This window comes from Pinus tabuliformis, chromosome 1_1 (genome assembly GCF_031772625.1).
Source record: "Pinus tabuliformis cultivar Carrire ecotype Pingquan chromosome 1_1, CPIR1, whole genome shotgun sequence".
NCBI classification, from domain to species: domain Eukaryota; kingdom Viridiplantae; phylum Streptophyta; class Pinopsida; order Pinales; family Pinaceae; genus Pinus; species Pinus tabuliformis.
The window spans coordinates 729,936,149-729,962,946 of NC_142297.1; the positions used below are offsets into that span (position 1 = coordinate 729,936,149).

The window sequence follows — 26,798 nt, forward strand, 5'->3', positions numbered from 1 at the left end:
CCATTTCATACTCTCTGATTTGTGTGGTTAACCTCATCTCATGCCTAGTCTGCTTCTTGTGTTTTCCTAGTTTCCTCACAGTGCGTTGTTCCATAGGAATCTTAATTTTTCCCGCATAATTTTCGATCAGCTCCTGGAGCCCTTCTACTGCCTTCTGAATCCCTCAACAACTTCATACAAGTTTTGAGAAAAGTGGCTAACAACGAAGGATTCACATCTTTCACTTCACTATTTCCAATTGGTTTTTCTTGACTCCTCGATGTAGAAGCCTTACAAAATTTATTCTTAGCCCCCATGAAAGTTTCTTTAGCCCGATTAAGGTCAAATGCAACTTCCTTTTCAGCAGCCTTGTGCACCCATCCCTCAGTTTCTGGCTACTTCCCCTTATCTTCACCTATGGCTATACCACTGCACGTTACAATATTAATATTGTGATCTTCTTCGTGAGGCTCCGTACTCATCATCTGGATATTCTGCGTAGGTTCCTGGGTATGTGTCTTATTTTCTTGCATATTTGATATAAGTATCGGGCAATATTATATCACATGGTTGAACTGTCTGCAATATTGATAAGATGGATGCCTTGGGTTTGGACAGTCGCGCGCAAAATTTCCAGCTTCACCACAATTATAACAAATAACTTTTCCACAACCTCTACCAACCCCTCCTCCTCTTCCTTGTCCACAGCCTTGGAATCCTATGCGCGCTGCACTCATGTCCTGATCCTGAGGCCAATTTTCTGCCTGCATTCAATAGGTCAGGGTTTTATCCATCATTAATTCATAACTTCAACAATGGCACTCATCATGAACAACAGACTTGTAGAAATTGCAAAACAACTAGTGAGGGGTCTGTACAAACTTCTGTAGTAGATGAAAATTGTCTATCGCATGTTTTCCTTTAACCTGACAGATAGCTCACCATGGCATTGCTCTTACACTCGGCCCAATGGTATGTTTTGGCTTCAGGGGGACAAGGCCTCCGCCAATAAGATAATTCTGATAAACGGACAATGGTCCTTGTCGTGGCCGTGACCCTTGCATTTCAAGCACCAAACTTCTACGTGAACTTCAAGTTGTGCTTCCTTTCCCTTCTTGAGGCTCTACAACTCCAGGTGTAGACTTGCCAGCTGTGAGTGAATCTATTGTACTCCAATGTTTGTATCTTGTATTAGTGAGGCTTCCAACCTCATTGCAATCTCCACAGCTTCTGCTTGCATTGATATCTTCTACTGGAATAATGGTAATCTGAGGTGAGGCAAAAACGAAGCAATGTACCAATCTTTGTGTTGTTCGTTTTTGATGTTCATATTATCCTGTTGGATCAGGAATTTTAGCCTCTGATTGAAATCCCACGAGGATTCATTTACCACTTGTTGTATCTCCTTAGACTTTGTAACAGACCGTGCCTGAGACTTAGGATTCTTAAACTCATTGTTAAATGCTCGTTGAGTATCTGCCAATTTCGCGACAGGGTGATCTTGACAGTGCTTGATATACCAAGTAGTCGCTCTATCTTGCAGTGTCGTGACCAACTGCACTTTCTTTAAATTATCATAAGTGATCTGTTGGGCTGTCCACACACCATTTGCAACAAACGAGAATTGCTCAGGGTCTTCGCTCCCTACCCCCTTGAAGATTGTCATCTTCACTGCGTTTTCCATGTTGAATGGTGGAGGTGGAGGTGGACATGGAGGTGATGGTGTAGGTTTATGCGATGGAGGTGGAGCTAGAGGCGGAGTGGATGGATGAAGTATCTGCGAGATACCCTGACTTACCAACTGCAGGGCACTTCATGGTGTACTCAGAATAGTTCCTTCGTCGTCGCTTGAAGAGGATCTCAATAGCGAACTACATTCAGAGCCTGATTCTCCATTCCTTCTGAAGGGTTTCCTGCTTCACGTAGTCCCAAACATCAAGGTAATGGCATAACCCATTTTTCGCACAACAACATCTTAATCCAAGTTTTCAGAGATTTTAATTACTTATCTTGCGGTCCCTTGAATAGCTTGCGCTCTGCTTCACTATAACTGATGGATATATCAATCACAAGCTCAGTGAAAAATCCTCCTATGGTACAATCAATCCAATTATCAACAGCCCGCGCGATGTTTTTTTCTGATGCTTCCAAACGCCTCACTACCTCTGGAGTCTACACAATAGGGCTGTCAAGTCTCCATGTACCCTGACTGTCCGCTAATCTAAACAACCACTCATCCAGTTCATAAGGGAAGAAACAAAGAAGTCTTCGGTTTCGTCTGAGTATAGGTATCTATTCAACCATTGTTCCTTGGATAACCGCAGATTTCTTTTCTCTTGAGATGCAAACGCGCGTTCCCTCCAATCGAGCCACTTCTCAATTTATTTCTTAGTAGGGAACCACTTATTCGACATCACACATTCCTCAGATAGATCCCGGTATCGGCAACATAACCATTTGTTGGCTTGATGGGGCCTGACCCGGGTTTAGAGTTATTCGTGCCAACCAACAAAACCCTAACTACTAGCCCTTTCGGAAATAACCTACGTAGCGTAGGCTACATTCTCCAGTATTGGGGGATGCTAGAACCAAGTTTCTGTATCCAGAGGCCTGTGTGATGGTATTCCTAAGGATCTTAAGGCTCAGATCTACCTTCATGCAACCCTAACTCTTCTAATTGATCAACTATTGTAAATCTATTCCAACAGCTTCCAATGCTTCGTGAAGGTATTAAATTGTTATTAATATGCATAAAAGATACATATCCACTACTTCCGCGTAATAAACAAGCATTAATTCACATAAGTCATAATAGATCACAGAGATATACAAACTTAACTGAAACAATAAACAAGGCACAAATGCACAGATTCAGCTCAAAACAGTCTTTATTAAGATGCAAATGTTCAGATACAGACTTCTTCTCTCTGTGCACCCAGCTAGAGGGGCTCACACACTCAGCTACAGACTTGCCAAGGTCTCCACGCACTCAGCTATAGGAGCCTTCCCCTTTTGCCTAAGTACAGGAAATATACCGTTCTTGCCTTAGCACCTTTCCCTTACAATGGTTATCTACCAAAAATTATCTCTTTAGACTCGACTCGCTATGCCTCAACTATATATAGCCTTTTCATTACAATACCATGGCTTGCAGACCATGGGTGGGTCTCAAAACCATCCTATCAGCTACCCATACAAGGGACTAATGCCCCTTTGACTCTTTCTTAGCTTCACGCTCCACTTCCACATTTTGCGGAAACTTTACATTCTTTAACAAAAACTATTACAAAAATTGACTTAACTAACAAAAATTGACCCCAGGGATCCCATCCCAACATGAATAGGAAATGTATGATGGTGGTGATGTTTTCCTAGGAGATGACTTAAAAAATATAATCATAGGACAAGCAAAAGTTAAGTTGGAACTCATGGATGAAATGATTAAAACACTCCTTAACGTTTTGCACATCCCACGATTGGCCATAGTATTTATTTTTTCTGTAAGCAAGATAACTGATGCATGTGTAAAAATAGTGTCTGAAATGGAAACTTGTAGGATGATTCGAGTAACAATGGTATTACCATTATAAGGTATCTCCAACGTACTATAGTGGATTCCATGGTTAAACCACAACATAGGGCCTACATAGGAATATGTCCTAGGGCCACACTATAAATCATTTTGAGGTCCGTGGTTGAGTTTTTTTAGCATCTGAGTGGGACTCTTGATGTTAAGGTTGACTACTAGATTCCTAGTTTAGGGAAAGGTATAACAAAAGTATTAGACCAATATCGGGTACCAAATCCCCATGAAAAAAGAACTTTTATCTCTTCCAATTGATATGATAGTTTGGGCGTGGAGGGAAAAGAAAGAAGATTGTAGGACGATCAAGAAAAAATAAATGTGGCATAGATGTTTTAATTCATCTACTTGAGGATGTCATGAGATTAGAAGGAAAAAAATCACGAATGAAAAATTGTCCTTTGGAAAATCAATTAATATATTATGAAGAAACAATTTCCATGTTTATTTTTTATAATATATTCTCTATATAAGGATAAAAAACTAATGCGAAGGGTAATATGTCGAAGAATTTCTTACACGTTGGTGCAAAATCTAGAGCAAATTGTTGAAATGCCTACCTTCAATAACTTCATGGGACATTTGGTTAGCTAGAAATGCAAGGATATTTGAGAACATGGATATCCTTCTCATCCAATGTGCTTCTCACGTTAAATCTATTTTTTCATATTTAAAATTCGGGATGCAAACCCTTGTAATGAGATACTTGTCCCATGCTAAAATTAACAAAACAGGGGCTTGGGGGTACTTTGACAATGGAAGTCAAGGTAATCTCCCCAAAAAGAGGAGTTGGCCGTGCTATTTTCCTTAATGGTACACATAAAATCCTATTTAAGGTTGGTTTAGGAGATGGTACAAACAATATTGTACAACTACTTATTTTGAAGATCCTCTTAAGATTGGTTGCTCAACTAAGAGTATAAAAAATATAAATGTTTATTAACTCAATCAAAGTAATCAATTGAATGAATGGATAGAATAGAATGACAACTCTGATTTTAAACCTTAAATTTGATCAAGTAAAAACATTATTATATATATTTTTAACTCTATCTATTTTAAACATATTTCAATGAATTTAATAAAAAAATATCATTTGTCTAAAATTTTTTTTTACATGAATATAGTATATTGGTATAACAATAGTTTCTTTTTTCAATCTCCATTTAGGAGCCTCCTAAACAACAAGACTTGTAATAAAACTATGCTTGTATCCTTTAGAAACTCAAAAAGTTTAGAGCTATACATATTTTTACATAGATCTTCTCCACAGTTTATATAAGAAATATATATATATATATATATATATATATATATATATATATATATATATATATATATATATATATTCTTTTATCTTTTCTACATGACAATAAAAATGTTTGTGTTTCTTTATAATCAATGTTTATATTTATATGAAATATTTACATATAAAATTGATAATCAATAATAAATATATTTCATTTAAATATTTTGGAATCCATATTCCTCCTAAGCTCAATTGGAATTATAGTATTGAAATAAATGGAGGGAGCTTGAAAAAAATTATAAAGTAGCAAACCTTTAGACATTTGATAGAAAAATATTCATATTTCATACTTTTATCATTCTTTTTATCTTATACCATGTGAAGCTTGGTGATGAAATGTCTCTAAATTTTTTTGGAGAAGGATAAGAAAGAGAAAAGTAATTTTATAATTTATAATATTACTACTCAAAACAATGCACCTTATTTTATCCTCCTCATAAAAGCTACAAATTCATGGTTAGGTCTTAAATCTACATGAAAAAAATAAACAACGTGAATGACAAGAGATTCCCCAAAATTGCTTCCAAGTCTAGCCTTAATCACTAACTATTCATGCTAAGATGACATAAGAGACTAGGTCTTGGCTAAAAATATCATTACATTTGAACTAAAACACCTATCCTAAACCCAAATTAGAATTCAATTTAAAAATATTTGTTATGATATAATATGGTAATCTTGAAAGACTCTTTTTTTAACCTAGAAATAAGGTTTTAAAAGAATTTATGTAATCTTTACCTCTTTTAAGTTTCTATAAACTAATTATAATCTCAAAAACTTGATGATAATTAACATCATCAATTCACTATATTACATTAATTAATTACTAAGGTAGTTATATAAATCAAATCATTGGGAAATGTCCATCTACATCAATCCGTGAAAGAAACTCTAGGCAAGGGTTTTTATGGAGGGTTGCATTTGAACAACTGTGTGATGGTCAATAAAATCAAGAAATTTACCTTTAATATTTTTGGACATTGTACTAAATTGTTAATGATGAATGATTCTTTGCATCAAACCTAAAAAAATAATGTTAAACATTAAACAAGACTATGTATTAAGGCAATTTTCTGCTTTTTCATCTATGAAAAAGTTATGAATATAAGCAATTATATCCATATAAATATTTCATATATTATGGAATATATTTAATTACATTCATATAAATATTTTTAAATTTATCAAATTTACTTAAGTAAATAAGATTTTTTATCAATATTTAACTTAAATACTTGAAATTTCAAATTTAATTGTGAAAAATTAGCAACTTTACACATTTTTTATATTCAGTGAAATAAACATATTTACTAAAAGTTACTGCTCTATGAAATTTAAATAAGTAAATTATTGAGGTAGTTAATTTTCATATAAATTTAAACTTAAACCAGATTAAAAATAAAGATAACGATCGATTAAATGAATCTCTACCATTCAATCTCCCTTGGAATTATCTAGAAATATACAAATACAACCTGTCTCACAATAAAGGAAATTACAATATTTACGGATAGATTGTGATGGGTTTTCCATCGTAAAAAATTGTGGACCAAACCGCGTATACATGTCATTCGAATGTCGAAGTCCATGGTGATAATAAGTCAGAAAACAAGACAATCGATTCTGACGGCAATGCTCATTGGCCACCGCCCCGGCATCAACACGGAGGGCCGTCAAGGACACTGGTTTGGAGAGACCACTCAACAAAACGCAGATGATGAGTGATGATAGATTAATAGTGAAAATAGATTAAATCACAGGGAGGGTAGATTAATAGTGAAAATAGATGAATGAAGTCTTCACGAGGAGTCTAAATAGTAAATGTTGAATTAATTAGAAGGGATTTGGAAAGTGCATCTTTGAACTTTCAAGGAATTAGCTCCAGAGAAGAAGTGTTGAAGTTTTGAGTCATCCCATCATTTTTTATTATATTTTATTTCATAATATAAGTATTAAGTATTTGTGTTCATATTTATGTTATGATAACACTCTTATATGATGTTTGGATAAGATGAGATTTTTATATATTTTTATTTATTCTTTTCTGAGTTATATTTTGTGACATAAGTTTGTTTTGTTATAATTTTGCATATATATTTTTAGTACAAAAATAAATTTATATGTTATTTTTTATTTTTCGGTTCAATTTATCTTCATAAATTGATGTCAAAGCTAAATATTCTAATTTTCCTACAGTGGAATGTTTTAATGTTTCCTCATTCTAATTTATCAAACTCAATTTTTTCTCTTTTCCCTTATACTTGTTGGTTTTCAAAGTAGTTTTGTATAGTTTCATATATTCTCTAATCCATTCACTTTATGTTTCACAAATTGGTATTAAAGCTAGATGTTGTAACTTTCATGGTCTACTTTTACATCCTATATATATATACACACCAAATGAAATTTGAAGTTTTGATTTCTTTTAAACAATATCAAATTTGAGTTTCACTATTTCATTCACATTTAAAAATACTTCTATGCCTAATGGTTGATACAAATATCACTTAATTTATTTGTTGGACCCAAAAGCAATGTAGAGATGTCATTTCAATGTCCAAGTCCATGGTCTTAAGTCCAAATCACGATTGCTTTTTCTTGATTGTGGTTTTCATACTTCTTCATTAACTACTTCTAATTTTTATTTAGAATTATGAGACTTCTTATTTATTCTAGAAGCGAAAGAGAAATTATTTTTAATAGATTTTTGTGACATCACCTTTCTCAACACCATAAGCTCTTGTTCATGATTTTCTAGCTGATTCATAAAAACAACTTCATCTTTTCTTTCATTTTCTAATTGAAGCCTCAAACTAGTGATTGATTTTCTTTCTAAATTTTCTTCTTCAATTTTTCTTTCATCTTCTTCCTCTAGAAGGTTATCCTCAACTAGATGAGGAACAACATCTTCATTATTTGTAACATGACATGGAAAAATAGAAGTAAAATAACCTTGATTTCCACAATTGAAACAATATGCAATACCCAATTCCTCTTTCTAACTATTTTCAACATCCATGATCATGAAGAAGATGTCTTCTTTGGGATATGATGTATTTATCAGATAATTTCAGTCCTTCCTCTTTTGAGACTTCTTCTTCTCACTCTTACCTTTATTGGCCATGATCTACCTTCCAATAGTTAAGTTCTCCTAAAGGAACCTTGCTCTTGTTGGAAAATGTAACTAGGTTCGGTCTTCATTAACATATTTGAGTCATCATAAAATGTAATTGAAAAATAATAAATAAAGTATTTTTTAATTATTATTGTATCAATGACTTATTAAAGCATGGGTTTCATGCTTGGGTCATCATTATATTAGTAAAGGTCCCCATTGTGGACTCCTAGGATTAATATTGAGTCAATAGAGTTATTGTACATTTAAAGAGACCATTCTTAGGCTTCTCAATCATCTAAAAAGGTTTATTATTGAGTCAAATGTACTTTATGTAACCCCCACACCAAGTCAGCCTAAGGACACTAATTAGACCTCACACAGAGGCTATAAATACAAGAAGATCGAATTCATTTGGAGCATCTCATCTCAGGCAAGTTCAATATCTATAAGGAAGATGGAGAAGTGTGAAGTGGGTCAAAGAAGTCTAAAGGAAGTGTGAGTTGGGTTAAGTATAAGGATAATGAAGAAATCTAAGTTTTGGAGCTACTCTCTCTCTATTTCGTGCCCTAGTTTGGGAGATCAAAGTCTTCCAAGTGTTGTTCTTCTAGTTGCTACATGATGTCGTAAGTTGTTGCATAGTGGAAGTTGATGGGTTAGAAGTGTTGTTGCAAACGGGGCGAAGATCTGGAAGGTTGACTTGGTGTGGAGGGAAGGTTTGATCTTTGTCTAGGTTGAAGAGTCTCAAAGAATACTATTGAAAGAAGAGAATTTTTTACTGGCTTTTCCCCTTGAGGGGGTTTTTCCGTTGGCATAGTGCCTACGTCTTACGCCTTGTGTTTTTTTGTGATCTTCATACACACATAATATGGTAATTTCTTGATGAAATATAAGATAATAAATTAAAAGAAGCCAACATAACTCACAAGTAATTATCAAGAAAGAGGAATCAAATCCTAATCTACTTGCATTGATTTCTCAACATGGTTTCAGAGCTAAGGTCAGGAAAGGTTGAAGATCACTTTGTTGGATCAATATGAATGAACACATATTCTCCCTCTTTGATGAACTACATAAGAATGGGTATCAATATTTCTAGAACTTGGATCAAGAAGGTCATCTACCACTTATTCAATAAGGTCAAAAGTCAAGGGTTCTTGGTTGCTCTTACAGCTTCTCTTAGTGAGGACAATCCATGGATCATTGATATTGGAGCATCAAGACATGACAGGAGAAAGAAAACAACTTCATACACTATCAAAGGAGTAATATTCTCATGCAGTGGAATTGGGTGACAACAAAAGCTATGTTTTTATAGGCCTGGGATCAACATCGTTGAAGCTAGAAAATGGATCAAAGCTACACTTCAACAACATTCTGTAATTTCTAGGCTTGAAAAAGAATTTTCTTTGTATTTATTGTTTAGAAGATAAAGGGGACAAAGTTTCTTTTGTTGATGGAAAAGTATTGGTTTGGGGAAAATACTCTAGCATTGAAAAAGCTATGATTATTGGAGTTCGTGAAGGAAGCCTTTATAGAGTTCACACCACCTCCTCAATCTTTGGTTCATATGGAGATCAATACCATTGAGCTATGGCATAGAAGGTATGGTCATCTTCATTATAAGGTCATCCCTACTCTTTGTCAATTGGTTCATGGCATCCACAATATGAAGTTAGATCATGAAGGTGTGTGCAAGGGATGCTCTTTGGGAAAGCATACTAGAAAGCCATTTTCGAATAGTGAAACTAGGTTAAATTGATATTATACCTCATTCATTTTGATGTGTGTGGGCCCATGTCTGAAAAATCTCTTGGAGGTCATATCTACTATGTAACATTCATTGATGACCATTCTAGAAAGAGATGGCTCTACCTTGTCAAAATAAAAGATGAAGTATTTTAAAAGTTGAAGGAGTTTAGATTCGAAGTAGAAAACCTAATGGAAAGAAAGATAAAAAATCTAAGGTCTCACAATGGTGGGGAATATACTTCTAAGGAATTGATTTCATATTGTAAGGAATAAGGAATTAAGAGGGAGCTCATTGTTCCCTATTATCCCAAACAAAATGGAGAGGCTGAAAGAAAGAATAGGTCAACTGAAGAAGGCATTCAAATAATGCTCCTTGATCAAGACCTACCAAAATTCTTATGGGGAGAAACAGTAATGACAGTCATGTACACTCAAAATAGAAGTCCTCATAGAAGTATTAATAATGTAACACCCGCAAAATTTTTCACATGAAAGAAACCAAGTGTGAATCACCTCCTAATCTTTGAAAGTCCAACATACATCCATGTTCCAAAGGACAAGTGAAAGAAGTTGGATTCTACAAGTATCAATGGAATATTTGTTTGATATAATCTCTCCTCAAAAGCATATAGAATCTACATTAAGGAAGGAAGACATATCGAAGTAAGAAGGGATGTCTTATTCGATGAAAATAAACCCTACAAGAAATCAAAGGATATTCCTATTGATTATAATGACGAAGAAGTTCCAATATTTGAAGAAGAAGAAGATCATCATGAAAACCTACTACAAATCAAGAAGAAGAAGAAGAACCAAGTGATCCTACTCAATATATGGTCATCCCAACCACAAGGCAAAGGCCAAATTGGTTAAAAGCTACATTAGAAGTTGTTGAAGGACATGAAGCTACGAAAGGAACCTTTAGGGAAAGTAAAAGACCAAAGATATATTCTTGTTATGCTGCATAAATGACGAATTTAATTGAAGTTGAACCATCTACATTCAAATAAGATGTTCCTCAAGAGGTTTGGAAGAAAGTGGTGCAGGAAGAATATCAATCCATTATGAAGAATCGAGCGTGGGAAATCGTTCCTAGACCTAGTGAAAAATTAGTTGTCACCTCCAAATGGATCCATAAGATCAAACATGTTGTTGATGGAAGTATAGACAAGTACAAATAAATATTCTTTGCAAGGGGTTTCTCTTAGAAAGAAGGCATTGATTATGAAGAAACCTTTGCACCCACAAAAAGGTACACTACCCTTAGCTCTTTGGTTTCATTGGTTGCTACAATGGGTTGGAATATCAATCAAATGGATGTGAAGACTACATTTCTAAATGGGACCAATGATATCAAACAACCCGAATGTTTTGAATTTAATAACAAGGACTCTCATGTTTTTTGTCTCAAGAAGGTCCTATATGGTTTGAAGCAAATACCTAGGGAATGGTATGCAAGAGTGGATGCATATCTACTTAGAAATGGGTTTGTAAATATTTTTATTGATCCAAATATCTACATCAAGGTCGTGAATAATGATCACATCATTATTCTACTAAATGTGAATGATCTATTCATTATAGGTGTGGAGTGAAAAATTCAATAATGCAAGAAGATGTTGGCAACTGAATTTGAAATGAAGGATCTAGGACTGATGCACTATTACCTGGGTCTAGAAGTACGGAAGAGACTTGGGGAGATATATTTTGGGCAAGGAAAGTACATTATAAAGTTGTTGCAAAAATTCGGAATGATGGATTCGAAGCCGATGACTACTCCTACGATCACCAATCTCAAGAAGTTGAGGGGATCTGACTCTAGTCTGGTGGATCCTACCTCCTATTGTCAATTGGTGGGTTACCTAATGTATCTAGTAAATACTAGGCTAGATATATGATTTGCAGTAAACATTCTTAGTCAGTTTTAGTTATGATCACTGGATAGTTTCCAAACACATATTGAGGTATCTTTGCGGCATTATACATCACTGCCTAAAGTATGATAGTAAGGAAGTCAAGCTAATTGGTTATACATATTCTGATTAGGGTGGTAGTGAGACCAATGGAAGGAGCACTACTAGAGGATCTTTTATTTTGGAGTTTCTATGATCTCATGAATGAGTAGGAAGCAAGATCTCGTTGCTTTAAGTAGTGCTGAAGCAGAATATGTGGTTGCATGGGAAGTCGGAAAGGAGGTTGTTTGGTTAAGGAAGCTTCTAACACATTTGTTTGAGAAGTCTCTAGGCCATACTGTGATTAATTGTGACAATCAAGGTTGTATCAAGATGTCTGAAGATCCTGTGTTTCATACTAGAACGAAGCATATTGACAATTAGTTCCATTTTATTAGGAACTTGGTGCAGGATGGAATCGTGAAGTTAGAGTATGCCTCGACAGATGAACAGGTAGCAGACATACTAATTAAGTCTCTTCCTAATAACAAGTTTGAATATCTAAGAAGCATGCTTGGTTTAGTAAATATTACTGATTGTATTGATGAAAAGAGATTGGAAGAGATTTGTTGAGGCTTTGTGAGTGAAGCATTGTCTAGGAGGACATCTAGCCAACAATTTTTGTTGAATTCTAGGTCCCAAAGTAGCGGGGGTGGGGTGGTTCGTAGAGCTCTGACAATGGATACACACCTAGGTACCTGGGTTGGTGGATAAAAAGTTAAGACTAATGGTACCTAGAGAGGCTGAAAGCTTGAGTCCACCTCATTCCCACCTGGATAGATTTCCTTGGTCAGGAATATAGTTTGTGGCATTATGGTGCCTAAACTGTTGAGAGACCGATGGATAGATTGCCCTAGTCAGGAATCTATTGCATGGAATTTTGGTGCCTAAACTCTTCATTGTTCATATATTTTGAGATCTTCCATTGTATTTGTATACTTTGAATTCCTCCCTGGCTAAGAGGTAGTGTTGGAAAATGTAACTAGGTTTGGTCTTCATTAATGTATTTTAGTCATCATAATTTTTTCTTTTTTTCTTTTTTCATGTGTGGTTCACGGATACCCATGGTCACTGGGTAGCCGCTACGTCCATGGTAAGAACTGGGTAGATTGACCCCGAAGGGGATCACACCCCTCGGCCTATATCTAGACCTGACCCCAAGAGCTTTCGGGAATTGACCCTGTGACCTCCCGATTGGCGAGGCATTGATTTGACCAGTTGAGCTAACTCTTGGGGCTATAAAATGTACTTGTTAAAATAATAAATAAAATATTTTTTTATTATTGTATCAATGACTTTTTAAAGCATGGGTTTTATGCTTGGGTTATCATTATCTTAGTCAAAGTCCCCGTTGTGGACTCCTAGGATTAATACTGAGTCAAAAAAGTCATTGTACATTTAAAGAGACCCTTCTTGGGATTTTCAATCATGTACAAAGGTTTATTATTGAGTCAAATGTAATTTCTGTAACCTTCACACCAAGTCGACCTAAAGGAAATTAAGTCAGCCTAAGGACACCAATTTGACCTCACTTGGAGCCTATAAATACAAGGAGATGGAATTCATTTGGAGCATCTCATCTCAAGCAAGTTCGATATCTCTAAGGAAGCTGAAGAAGTGCGAGTTGGGTCAAGTCTAAGGATGAGGAAGAAATCAAAGTTTTGGAGCTACTCTCTCTTTGTTTCATGCCCTATTTTGGGAGATCGAAGTCTTCCAAGTGTTGTTGTTGCCAATTGTTTCTTGATATCATAAGTTGTTGCATAATCGATGTTGCTAGGGTAGAAATGTTGCTGCAAAGGGGTCGAAGATATAGAAGGCTGACTTGGTGTGGAGGGAAGGCTTGGTGTTTGTCTAGGTTGGAGAGTCTTAAATAATACCATTGAAGGAAGAGAATTTTTGACTAGATTTTCCCCTCGAGGGGGGTTTTGCCCTGGCATAGTGCCTACATATTGTGTCTTGTGTTTTTTTGTGATCTTCATACACACATAATATGGTAATTTCTTGATGAAGGATAAGATAATAAATACGTAAAAGAATCCAACATAACTCACAAGTAATTATCAAGTAAAAGGAATCAAACCATAATCTACTTACATTGATTTCTCAAGAGTTGATACCACTTGTTAGACTAAATATTACACTAAGAGGGGGGGGGGGGGGTGTGGTGGGGGGTGAATTAGTGCAACAAGCAATTAAAAAATTCAAAACCATTTCACCAATAACCGAATATATAGTATCAACATGCATAATAATAGTAAATAAGATAGCGCATCAAGTAAAATTATCATATAAACACATGAGAAGACCAAATTTTATGTGGAAACCCTTGCGGGAGAAAACCTCAAATCATTTTATCTTCAATATTCAATTTACAATGTTTACGGAAACCAACCATAAGGAGGCATCCATCCCCTAAAAATGCAAGCATTGACTTGCTTTAGGCCACAACTTAATTAATGCACTAAACTCAAAATGATGCTAGCACCAACTTGCTGTAGGCAACAACTTGATTGAGGCACAAACCTCCAATTATGTAGGCAACAACCCAATTTAGGCACCAACCTCTAATGATGTAGGTAATAACCTGACTGAGGAACTAACTTCTTATAGAGGCACTTACTTCCTTCACAAACCGGGGGACCATGATTCAAAATTTTCAGATTAGGTCCACAAACATCAAAATCATTTTCTTTCCATAAACATACTCATTTTAGCATTGTCATGGACTACGCATCAGCTTGTAACAACTTGTTCATTAATCTGGTCACACATCATCTTTTCTAGAGCCTATTTCAGACATTTGTATAACACTTGCTCATAAAATTGCAACCTATTCATAAACCGTTCAAGGATTCCAAAGCACATAATGTGGCTTCATGACATAAAAAATTAATCTTCATAACCCTTCAATTGATCACAACAAAAATTTTCCCATCTCCCCTTTTTCAAAATTCAATTTGGCTTCAACATGACCACAAAAACCATAGAAAACCATATAAAAACTTAAATGTTCGACAAAAATGGCCCTTTTAGGTCATGCTATACAAAATAATTATTTCATGACAATCCTTCTACAAAATATACTCTTTTGATCTCTTAACTATTTGACAAAATGTAAATTTGCAAGGAAAAATAAAATAAAATTTTTGACCTCATGAGCTATCAAATTCAAACTTGCAACCTCGACTACACAATACAAATCTAAGACCAATTGAATTTCTCATCATTTCCTAAAGTATCATCCATATAAATTAATTATATTCATAAATTACTATACTCAAAATGGAGGGGTGCATAATCTAATCCCAAGACCAATCAACATATCCAACTTCCACGTCACTTTTCCCAAGTTCAACTTTGTAACTATTGACAAAATAAGGTTGTGGTTTAACATAACTTATCAAAGTTTACAACTGGTAATGAATCCTTCCAAGATCAACGTGTTTAAAGGAACTATGCCAATCATGGAGACATGTGGCATACAAACCAAACGTCATCGCTCATTGTCACATTTTAATGACAATGAAATGAACTCATGAAGAAATTAAAAACTACCACAGAAACCAGAGAACACTAAACCATCCAAGCCAACCTTAGAACTCAAACTTCATTTTTGTTTGAATTTATGTTTAATGGAATCATGATCATCTATATATATACACATCTATGTGGACCTGGACACTTACGGGCTGGAATTGGAATTGATTGGAGACTTAACCATATGACCCTCTTATCCTTTGTTCACACCTATAATCCCAGAGTTTAAAACCATATGACCATAACTATCAACCATGTGACATTGGTCATGAACCAAAGACACTAGAGCTTATCCCTTTTAAAATTTGACCATGCCATGAGACCATTTCCTTAGGGGTCCATGACCATCAATATGGTGATGTCAACATGATGTCATCATACCATGTGGTGATCCATGATTCGTGCCATGTGTCGTACATTTGTGACTATTTGAAAAATAAAAAATCATCAATTGTACTTGCCATATGGTCCCTAGTGGTGCCATGTCAACTTGTTAATGCTATCCTGATGATGTGTCAAGCCATGTCATTGCCACTTCATCTTTACTTCCAGGTCATCTCATCTCAACTTGTAGGCAGTCGCCACATGTCATGAAACTACATTGTCATCACCACATCCAACCACAAATTTTAATGTGTCATAATCTTTCCATGTCATCAGGCTTTGCGGTACTCATGTTGCCACATCATCAAAAAAATCCATGACATCACTTACTACCATGTCATTATCTTAATTCAAACATAACCCACCACGTGTCACTGTTATCATCCTTTTCATGTCTACCACATTAGAACTGAATATGCAAGGGAGACCACATGGCATCAAAATTAGCGGTCCATGTGCCACTATGAGACTAGGTCAATGTGGAGGGGCGACCCACATTAAACCTCGGGAAAGTTGATACATCATCGGTTTTTCATGAGAATTTTAATGACCATATCCAATAGAAGATGCTTGATCTTTAATGGGTTATGTGGTATGCACGTTTATGAGACATTTGTTATAAATTTCATCACATAACTATAGATCCACCCAAAATATGTTCGTTGTTTAATAAATTTGGTGTTTTTGGGTTTCATTATAACTAACAACTTCAAACAATCATAATTTCTCATTTGGGAGGTGTTTCTCCAAGAGTGATATACCGTTGCAAAGGTCTTACATAACACTATCAATAAGTCCATCCATAGTCTCATTAGGATATCATGAATTTGACAAAAACTCAATAAAATTAAAACCTCTTTTACTTCACTTGATGAGGGCATGCAATAGATTAGGGCATCATACTAGTTCCTTTGATTTATGGATGACATTGTTGCTTCCTTAGGCATCCCGTTTGACATAAATGACATTGTTTGTCATCAATGACAAAAGTGAGGGCATGCAATAGATTAGGGCATCATACCACTTCCTTTGATTTACGAATGACATTGTTGCTTCATTAGGCATCCCCTTTGACATAAATGACATTGTTTGTCATCAGTGACAAAATTATGTGTAATGCTACAATGTTATTGACTTGCAAGTTATGTAGTAACAGAAACATGATTTTGAGGTGATATATTTGAAGTGATCGGTGGTGAATATATATGGTGATCTGTAGTAAATATTTACATTTATTTTCTTTCTATGGTGGTAGTTGTATTGCTTTTAATTCTTCAACTTTGTGCAAGGTTAGGGTTATAATTTGTAGTTCATATATAGGTGCATATTCTTCTCTTATCATTTATGTTATTTTTCTTTCAACTATGAACACTTCACCACATATTCCAAAACGTCAACCTAGCAAGGGGAGGCCCAACAAAGTCACTATATATAGTCTTTATGATTATATAAAATCATGAGAAAAAAGGAGAACAAAAAATGGAGGCTAGATTACAAAAAAAGGAAAAACATAAAAAAAATCAATCCAAGAAGGAGAGGTGGAAAAGATTGAAAATTGATTGATCAGGTTAAAGAGTTTGAAGAAAAACTAAATAATAATTTGGCACTAAGTAATACAAAAAATAAATTGGATATCAAATCCATTAAAGAGGAAATGTATAAGTTTATTAAGTTGAATAAAAGCATAAAAAAGAGCTTTGAATATCATAATTGTTGGTATAAAAGAGCAGAAAGATGAGGAAACACTAGCAATATTAAACTTGATGATATTAAAAATAATTAACAAATTCAAACAACTTATCTCCTAGAAGCAAAGAGGTTGGGAAAAATAATCTAACATAAAGATAACTTGATCCATGTTAGGGTAAGTTGTAATGACCATAAATATGGAACACCTATTAATCTCCAAATATCAAAGGGTTTAAAAATATTTATAAATGAAGACCTCATTCCAACAAACAAAGTTGAGTTAAGAAAAAGAAGTTCAAAAGGTAAAGGAAGCTAGATTGAAAGGGAAATGGGAAATTATTATAAATAAAAAATCTATTATTAGAGATAGTGATCCAAAATGGATCTTGGATAAACCTTTAAGTCTAAAAAGACTTCATATAAGAGGTAAAAGGTGCTAAATGGCACAAATCCTTTGTAAATCAGAGGAAAAACGAAATTCAAAGGATGTTCTTGGGAATAGTCTCATTGCATAGATCTCTTCATTTTGAATCTAATGCAATTTGAATGGGCTAAAATGGACTTCAGATGAAGAAGTTATTGTAAAAAGAAGTTTGCCCATTATCCTTAGAAAAGGAGGCAATTTCTTATTAAATGGGACTTAAGAGAAATATGAATTCCTTAAAGAAATCGCATTGGAGAAAGCCAAGCAGAGTGTTACCGAACAACGGGCCATTTACATATGCGACATGAGATGGGGCCGATTAGCGATCTCCAATATATCACATCGGAGGAAGGCTACCTTGCGATATCGGAACCCAGCCGAGCCGATGGAGCGATTGCGATTGATGATCGACACAGTCAAAGGGAAGACCCCCGGGGCCGTTGTGATAGTGATATGTGATACGCCGATATTGGTGATCGGTGATCGGCGATCAGTGAATCACATCGCAACAATACAAAGGGTCGTTACATGCGATACGCTGATGCAATTGCGTCGATATGCAACAACGCTGACATGTGATTGCAATAGCGTGATCGATGATCGGTGAATCCCCTATACAAGGGCCAATGCACATGCAATTGTGATATGCGATCAGATCCGGACCCGATAAGGATTATAGACGCAATTGAATATAATTTGAAATCCGGAATTACGAATTTTCTATGTATTTCCTGTGTATTGATGTTTTTGGCCATTTCACCATGTGACTTGCAAATGCGATAGGATGTCGGACCCGATAGTTTTATAGGGGCGATCCTATATTATTTGAGTTCCAAAAAAACGCTCCATGATTAGTTTTCATCAGTTTTCATGTGTATTGCGTTATGTGTTCGAACGCGGGATTTCTGCAGGAGAAAGGCCGAACGGTTGGGTTGCCTGTACCTGCCAGTTCATTCCAATTGCAAACTACTTCTTTTAGGGAATGATTGGTCTTCCATGTGTTAGGCGACTATAACCAAATGGTTACAAAAACACAGAAAACATGGAGAGAAATGGGATTCCCAGAGGAAGAGGTAGAGGAACGCCCAGAGAGAGCTCAGAGAAGCTCGAGAAGCCCAGGGATGCTCAGTGAATACTCAGGAAGAGTAAGAGAACGCTGAGTGATGCGAGAAGCAGGTTGTGGAGCAAGGAAGGCTCGGTGTAGCGTAAGAGTTGATCAGAGCCAAACAGAGAGCCCAAGAGCTGCAGAGCTAGAGCGCTAAATAGAGAGGGCCACCAGAGGTTGGAGGCTTGATAGAGGTATAGCCACCAAAGGTTGGAGGCAAAGCTAAAGTGCTCAAAGTAGACTTCTAAGAGCCATGATGCTGTAGTGAAGTTGCAGAATAGTAAGGAGATCAAAATTATCAAGTTGTTTCTAGTGTTTGATGTGTGTTGAAGATAGAAGAAGGAATTCCAAAGACAGTTAAAAGAATTCTGAGGGAGTTGGTGCAAGCCAGGAGCTCAAGATAGCCTGGAGTGCTGATTGAAGGAATCTAGTCTAGAGAAGACTAGATCTGTCTGCAGAGTATGGATAACCAGCAGGGTAAGATGGCATTCTAAGCCCATTGGTTCAGTTGTAAACCAATGGAGTTGAATGTGGAACTTGTAAAATAATTTAAGCCATAATCCCAAAGAGTCTAATCGAGTTGATTAGAGCTCAAGGAGATGTAGCCAGAGATATCAGGGTGAACTCCATATTATATTGTTGTCTTATGTGTTTGTTTATTTGTTTTATTGCATTTATTGTTGTGTGTGTTTAAATATTAGCAAAGCAAATAAACTTAAGGCAACTAAGCAGTTAAAGGCAAACATAAGCATACACCTATTTCAAGTACTTAATTCCGCAATTATCAATCATAAGCATAGATCTTGGGAATATATAAGCTTTGGAGTGGGAGAGGTTCTTGTAAGCTGATAAGAAGCCTTTAGGTCCCCATTTCAGATCAGGTGGTATTAGAGCCTAAGTTTGATTAACCCCACCTTCAAAGAAGGTTATATTAGAACTGGTTATACCAAATCAGATGGTATCATGATGTAGGTGGTATCAGGGGTGGATGCTTGATTGACAGAGCAATCTATTTGCTTACTTAACTTGAAAGTTGTTCAAACAGTAGAAAGAATTTAGTTGTTTGATTGTTTGTAAATTGATTGTTGTTTGAGTTGCAAAGGTTCAAGGAAAGTTGTTGTTAGCTAAGTCCAGGAGAGGATAAGAAGGAAGAAGGGTTGAAGGCATTCTTCTTATCCCAAAGGACCTCAAAGAAATCCTTGAACCACAAGAGATTTGTTGCAAAAGGTTGTTTGAATAAGCCCTTTATTAATCTTGTTTGAAGTTCTTTTGTTCATTTTGATAATGACAACTTCTACAAGTGTGTCCTCAAATTCTTCTTTCTTCATAAGATTCTTTGATGAAGACATGAAGTAAGACTTGTTCATCTTGATGGATATGGTGAGAGAAATGTATGAGGATGGAAGGAAGAGCATCATACTTAGAGAGCAGTTGAATTCCATGAAGGAAGAGAAGCAGTTTCTTTCTGACAAATTGCAAGAAATGGAGAGGCAACTTCATATTACAAATATGAGCCTGGAAAGGATGCATGAGTTGGAGACACAACTCTTTGTTGCCAAAGAAGCCTTGGTCAAGTATCAACTTGAAGAAGAGGAAAACAATTCCTGTTTGTCTTCAAATTCTTCTAAGAATGTTTATATTGGTTCTTTTGAAAAAACATACCAAAGGCATAGGTTCCAAGTTAATGTCTAAGATGGGCTATGAAGGAAAAGGCTTGGGAAAACATGCACAAGGTATTGTTGAGCCAATAATGGTTGAGGAAAGGCCTATGTACTTGGGTCTTGGCTATGGACAGTCTTATGGAGAGAGTTCCAAAGTTGCCATGAAGGTCATTGAAACAATTCCAAGAAGGAGTTTCATTACAGGTCTTCTACCTCAAGAGTGTGAAGATTTTATTCTTGGGGAATGCAATAGTGTGAAGCATACTTTGCAAAAAGAAGGTGTATATTAGCATACACTTGAACCAGAGAGTTGTGGAAACTCTGAAAGCCTTGAAGAGATTGATGGTGTTCCAAAGGGAGCTACTTCTTCATTCAATTAAGCATGGGAAAAGAATTGCATGTTCCTTTTGTGGTTTGGTTAACCATAATGTTTCTAGATGTTGGAAGAGAATGGCCACATACAGGAAACTTTTGAAGGAAAAGAAGCAAGATGCCAAAGGTCCATTGGATAAGGAAAATCATGATGTCAAGAGGATGCACATGCGTTGCACTTACTGCCATAAGCAAGGACACATTGCTGAAAATTGTTGGACTCTGAATCCAACAATGCTTCCACAAAACTTGAAGAAGGTGGAAAGAGAGAATGGCAGGAATGGAAAGAAATATTCCATGATTGATGTGTTTAAGGATGATTCACATGTTGATGCTGATGTGTAGACAAAGGAAGGACCTTTGAAATGGATTGGTAAGAAATGGTTAGAATTCTTATCCAATTAAGGTTGCATGTCTTTTTGAAAATGCGTTATATCAAGTTGCATCTATTTGCATTTCTTTGTTAATGGAATGCAAGTTGTGTGCTTTTACCAAGAATGTGAATGGAAAAGTCAAGTAGGACACTCACTTTATTGCTGCAACATTATATTCATTTCAAATTCGAAAGTACAATGTACTTAAGCGAAAATTGAAGGATGAAATGCATGCACAAGCATGATATGCATGAACACAGGGATGTTGATGAATTCATTGTATTTGAACATGTATGTGTGACTAACTTGAAGGGTTGATTACTTTGTTGTAAGAATGCATGTAATGTAATATTGACTTGAGAAAAGTTGGTTTGGTCTCCAATATGGAGATGATGATGAAGTGTTTATCTTTGAAAAAGAACTTTAGAATTCTTTTTCTACATGCTTGACTCGAAGGATCAATTGTTTTAAAGGCATGTTTTGTTGGCTTGCTATCTAGTCAATCATTTGTGTGCAGATGTAAAGACATGGAGGTGTTCACAAGATGTGAAATCTATTTCTTTTGTTGAAGCAGGAGTTTAGGCCATCCAGTTGTTGTCTGTAATCCTGTTATTGTTAACAATTGTTGTTGACAGTATGTCAAACAGGTACAAATGAAAATTTTGTGAAGCAGATGTAACTTCACATTGGTTTGAGCCACCTTGGATCAATGATCAAGGCAGAGAAGTTCAAACTACCTTTCGTGACCTTCTTAGCAGGAGTTCTGCAGGAAGTCAAGGAGGAAGACAATTCTTCCCAGGTGAACAAACACATCCAGGAAGGGAGTGTTCAAAGGCTTTGGTTCAGAGGCACTATGCAAGGCAAGTGTATGGAGGTTGAAAGAAGAGGGTGTTGTTACTCTCAATTACTGTTCAGATCAGTATATCAGTCTTTTGGAGTCCAAAAGATTTTAGTGGGATGGCATGATCCAAAATGGATCTTGGATAAACCTTTAAGTCTAAAAAGACTTCATATAAGAGGTAAAAGGTGCTAAATGGCACAAATCCTTTGTAAATCAAAGGAAAAATGAAAGTCAAAGGATGCTCTTGATAATAGTCTCACTGCATAGATCTCTTCATTCTGAATCTAACGCAATTTGAATGGGCTAAAATGAATTTCGGATGAAGAAGTTATTGTAAAAAGAAGTTTGCCCATTATCCTTAGAAAAGGAGGAAATTTCTTATTAAATGGGACTTAAAAGAAATATGCGTTCCTTAAAGAAATCGCATCGGAGAAAGCCAAGCGGAGTGTTACCAAATAGTGGGTCGTTTACATATGTGACATGCAATGGGGCTGATTAGCGATCTCCAATATATCGCATTAGAGGAAGACTACCCTACGATATCGGAACCCGGGGGAGTCGATAGAGCAATTGTGATTTGCAGATCGGCGGATCGGCGATCGGCACAGTCAAAGGGAAGACCCCTCGGGCCATTGCAATAGCGATATGTGATACGTCGATATTGGCGATCGATGATCGGTGAATCGCATCGCAACAATACAAAGGACCGTTACATGTGATATGCCGATGTGATTGCGCCGATATGCGACAGCGCCGACATGCGATTGTGATAGCACGATCGACAATCGATGATCGACGATCGACGAATCCCCGATACAAATTCCAATGCACTTGCGATTGCAATATGCGATCAGACCCAGACCCGATAAGGATTATAGACACGATTGAATGTAATTTGAAATCCGAAATTACGGATTTTCTATGTATTTCCTGTGTATTGATGTTTTAGGCCATTTCGCAATGCGACTTGCAAATGTGATAGGATGACGGACCCGATAGGTTTATAGGGGTGATCCTATATTATTTTAGTTTCGACAAAATGCTCCATGATGAGTTTTCATCAGTTTTCCTATGTATTGTGTTACGTGTTCGAATGCGAGATTTCTACAGGAGGAAGGCTGAATGGTTGGGTTGCCCGTGCACGTCAGTTCATTCCAATTGCAAAATGATTCTTTTAGGGAACGATCGGTCTTCCATGCATTAGGTGAATGTAACCAAAATGGTTACAAAAACACAGAAAACACAAAGAGAAAGGGGATTCCCAGAGGCAGAGGCAGAGGAATGCTCAAAGAAGCTCGAGAAGCCCAGGGATGCTCAGTGAATACTCAGGAAGAGTAAGAGAATGTTAAGTGATGTGAGAGGCAGGATGCGGAGCGAGGAAGGCTCGGTGTAGCGTAAGAGTTGATTAGATCCAAACAGAGAGACCAAGAGCCGCAGATCCAAAGCGCTTGACAGAGAAAGCCACTAGAGGTTATGTCCTAAAAGAAATATCAAAGGAAAAGAAAAATTATAAAATATCAAAAAATGAAAAAACATGAACCCCAAACAAAAACCAGATCATGAAATTGTGCAAGTCCAAGTGCCACTACTCTTTACTTTACTATCTTAAATAATGGTTGTGTGCAGCTTGTCATATATGTCACAACCCATGATAGTCAAACTGTTTAATCTTGACTACTTCATGCTTTGAATTTCATGTTTATAGTTAGAGAATAAAAATCTGACCAAACAGTTTAATCTTGGCAGAGAAATAAAGGGAGCTCATCAGTTTAATCTGAGCCCTTGGAAGATATAAGGTTAGAAGTGGATAGTTTGTTACATAAAAGAAAAAGGAAAGAAATGGGTTTGCTAGCTTAAGTGCACCCACCAAAGTGAAAAAATAAAATGTTAGGGTAGGTAGAAGAAAGGTTGTAAAAATACAAGTAATTTAAAGCATAAGCTCTGCTATCATGCTTAACTATGTGTTTCAGTGTGCAGGAGCAGTTATCAAAGTGAAAGGCATGTTCATAAGCTGATTTTCCTAACTTCCTCTTCATTGCATTTCACCCCCCACTATATACTTACTAATTTCCATTTTTCCCATTCATGGCTTATCAAAACCCCTTTTCCTTTCATTTTCACTCATACCCCTTGGTTTCACACATTCTCTAGTCACTTACTCTCAAAATTCATTCCCCTAAGTGTGAAACCCTTTTCCCCCTTTGAAAAATCATTTTTGCCCTTGATAAGTTACCCAAAAAACCCACTAAACCTCTTATCCTAACTTTTATTTCCCCCCCGCATTACTTTATTAACCCCAAAAATTCATTTTCACCCGTTATATTCCATAAAACCATATTACTAAATAAACCCGCAGTTAATCGTTGGTTAATTACACTTAAGCGCAATTAACCATGGGCCCCACTAAATCACGCCCCCATCTCCTGCCGTGCATCTCTGCCACACAATGACCATTGGATCATCCACCCCCAGATCCAATGGACCTTGGCCATATCACGCTCGCTCAATGCTGGACCTTTACTGGCCTGAGAGCACGCGATATTGGCGGTTTTGCTTATGCCCATTCTGCTACGTGTCAGCCTCAGGCATAGATCACGTTCCCTTAGGGAAATACTGCCCGACTCTCATAAGTGGTGTGATATCCTCCAATACTGCCTCCCCACTGTTACATGGAAAAGTGTCTACACAAAACTGCTCTATCCCACTAAGGTGTGGCAGCTACCTTAGAAACAAACAAAGTAAAGTCTACTTTCGTTTTCTTTTATGAAAGATAGATGAGAGAAGAATAAGGGGACCAACCTCTGTCTTTCACTTGGCTCCTTGTTTGGTTCCTCTCCCTTCTGACAGTATTTTGCTACTTGCCTTCTCGTATACCCAGCTTCACAGAGTACCTGTAGGATCAAAGCAGCGGATCAAAGCAGCGCAAAACTATACAAGAACATGGATCTATAATCATAAACAATCTAGGATCAGATGTAAATTGACCATACAAATGCACAAAACATAAATTACACAAGAATATGGAAGAAAACTAGAATAGCTTTATTGATAATCAAGAAAGAGCCAAGAGAGCCAGCATCATCCTCTTGGCAAGAAAGCCCTCCTTCACCTCATACAAAGCTTAGATCACCCAACACACACTGATGTTGCCTCAAGAAACTAACAACAATTCCTTACAAGATGCAAAATTCCAGCCTCTAGATCTCTGGGATGAGGGATCCATATATAGATATCTGTAAGGGGGATGAGTCAGCTTGTGTTTTGATTAGTGTCCTCCCTCTGATAGTTCTTTCTTCCACTTGGAGATTGATGATCTCCTACTCATCCTTGGTCGAATTCAGAGAGGCAAGTGTCACAGGAGAAAGTTCTGGAAGATTCCATGCTTTTCCACCTTGCAGAATGACACTGCCATTTGTCTCTTCCCGCTCATCGCACCCCATAGAAGGGCTTTTTGAAATGCAACGCACCCACAGAGTGTACTTAGGTGAGATGCAACACACCTTGGCCATGGAGCAAGTGCAATGATCCTGTTTTGACCAATTCTGAGTGATTTTTCATGGAGAACTTCTGGGAGAAGCTGTAATCAGTTGACCTTGTTCCTTTAGGGGTTGGAACAACACTTTTAGGGACTTAGGAGCCCTTAGTTTATGGATATTTTATGCCTAGGGTTGCAGGGCCCAAAAATATCTATAACAGTTGCCCCCTAAAGCATGAGGTCATTTATTCTTTTTTAGATGTCGGGTGAAATGCTTTATAATGAGGATCCGAAGTTCTTTCAAGCTGAGAGGAGACCTGTAATAAGACACAGTACAATACATTATCTTCATAATATTTTCATGATCTAGCTGAGGGGGGCATTCCCATGCTCAGCTTTATAAATTCATTTTCATGTACATAGGACAGACAATCGTCTAAGCGTAGACTGATGATTTTGGTAGAGTCATCATCCCTTTGATTGGATGATTATCTGTGCAGCAACGATGTACATTTGATGTCTTTATTTTCCTGAATATATGTCGCAGCCCGGATGGATGAAACTAGATCCTGGGTCTTCAATCTTGTTCGATTTTTACTCAAAGTACAAGTTGATCCATGTGAGAGATGTTTTGGAGTTGAACACGGAAAGACATCACCTGATTACCAGCCAATGATGTAAGTTGTTAACAGGTGCGAGAGGAATCACCGATAATGATGATGACCCTCAAGGTACTGCAGTACAATTCACGTGGTGTGAATAAAGGACTTGGCGTCGAACACCACGCAAAATCTTTTGGTCGAAGGCCATTGATGTAAACCTTTCGTCGGAAGTGAGAAACTTGCCATTGGGGCATGCAAGCTTCAAAGTACTGAAGGGGTGTTCCTAGATCAACTTCTTGGATAATGAGCTGATGTCGACAAGAAGTGATCCATCATAGGAGGGCCTTAATGAATCCCACATCAATGACACAGAACGGAGCAAATGATTTTGATGGAGGTGAAAACGGTTTGGTGATATAAGATTCAGGGTGGCGGTCATGAAAGAATGGAGCGTAAATGTATTGCAGCGGGTGAGACACAGGTGAATTCTCTGAATGACTTCTCTTGAACATATCGGCGACACTAACATGATGGATTGGTAGCATTAACCCTAAATGTGGATGGTGTGATGTGACCATGGTGATGTGACCGGTGAATGAAACAACCCAACCCGATATGGATGCGGAGTGAAAGTGTCATGTTCA

At 36.7% G+C, this 26,798-nt stretch overlaps 1 protein-coding gene across 1 annotated transcript in view; it reads left to right on the top strand.

The window, feature by feature from the left end:
* Positions 1-1,716: 1,716 nt before the first annotated feature.
* LOC149215994 (cysteine-rich receptor-like protein kinase 15) overlaps positions 1,717-26,798 on the top strand; it is a 55,840-nt gene continuing 30,758 nt past the window's right edge. Inside the window, exon 1 of the mRNA XM_089389795.1 lies at positions 1,717-1,799. Coding sequence (XP_089245921.1) covers positions 1,717-1,799 — 83 coding nt within the window. The remainder of the gene's footprint in view (positions 1,800-26,798) is intronic.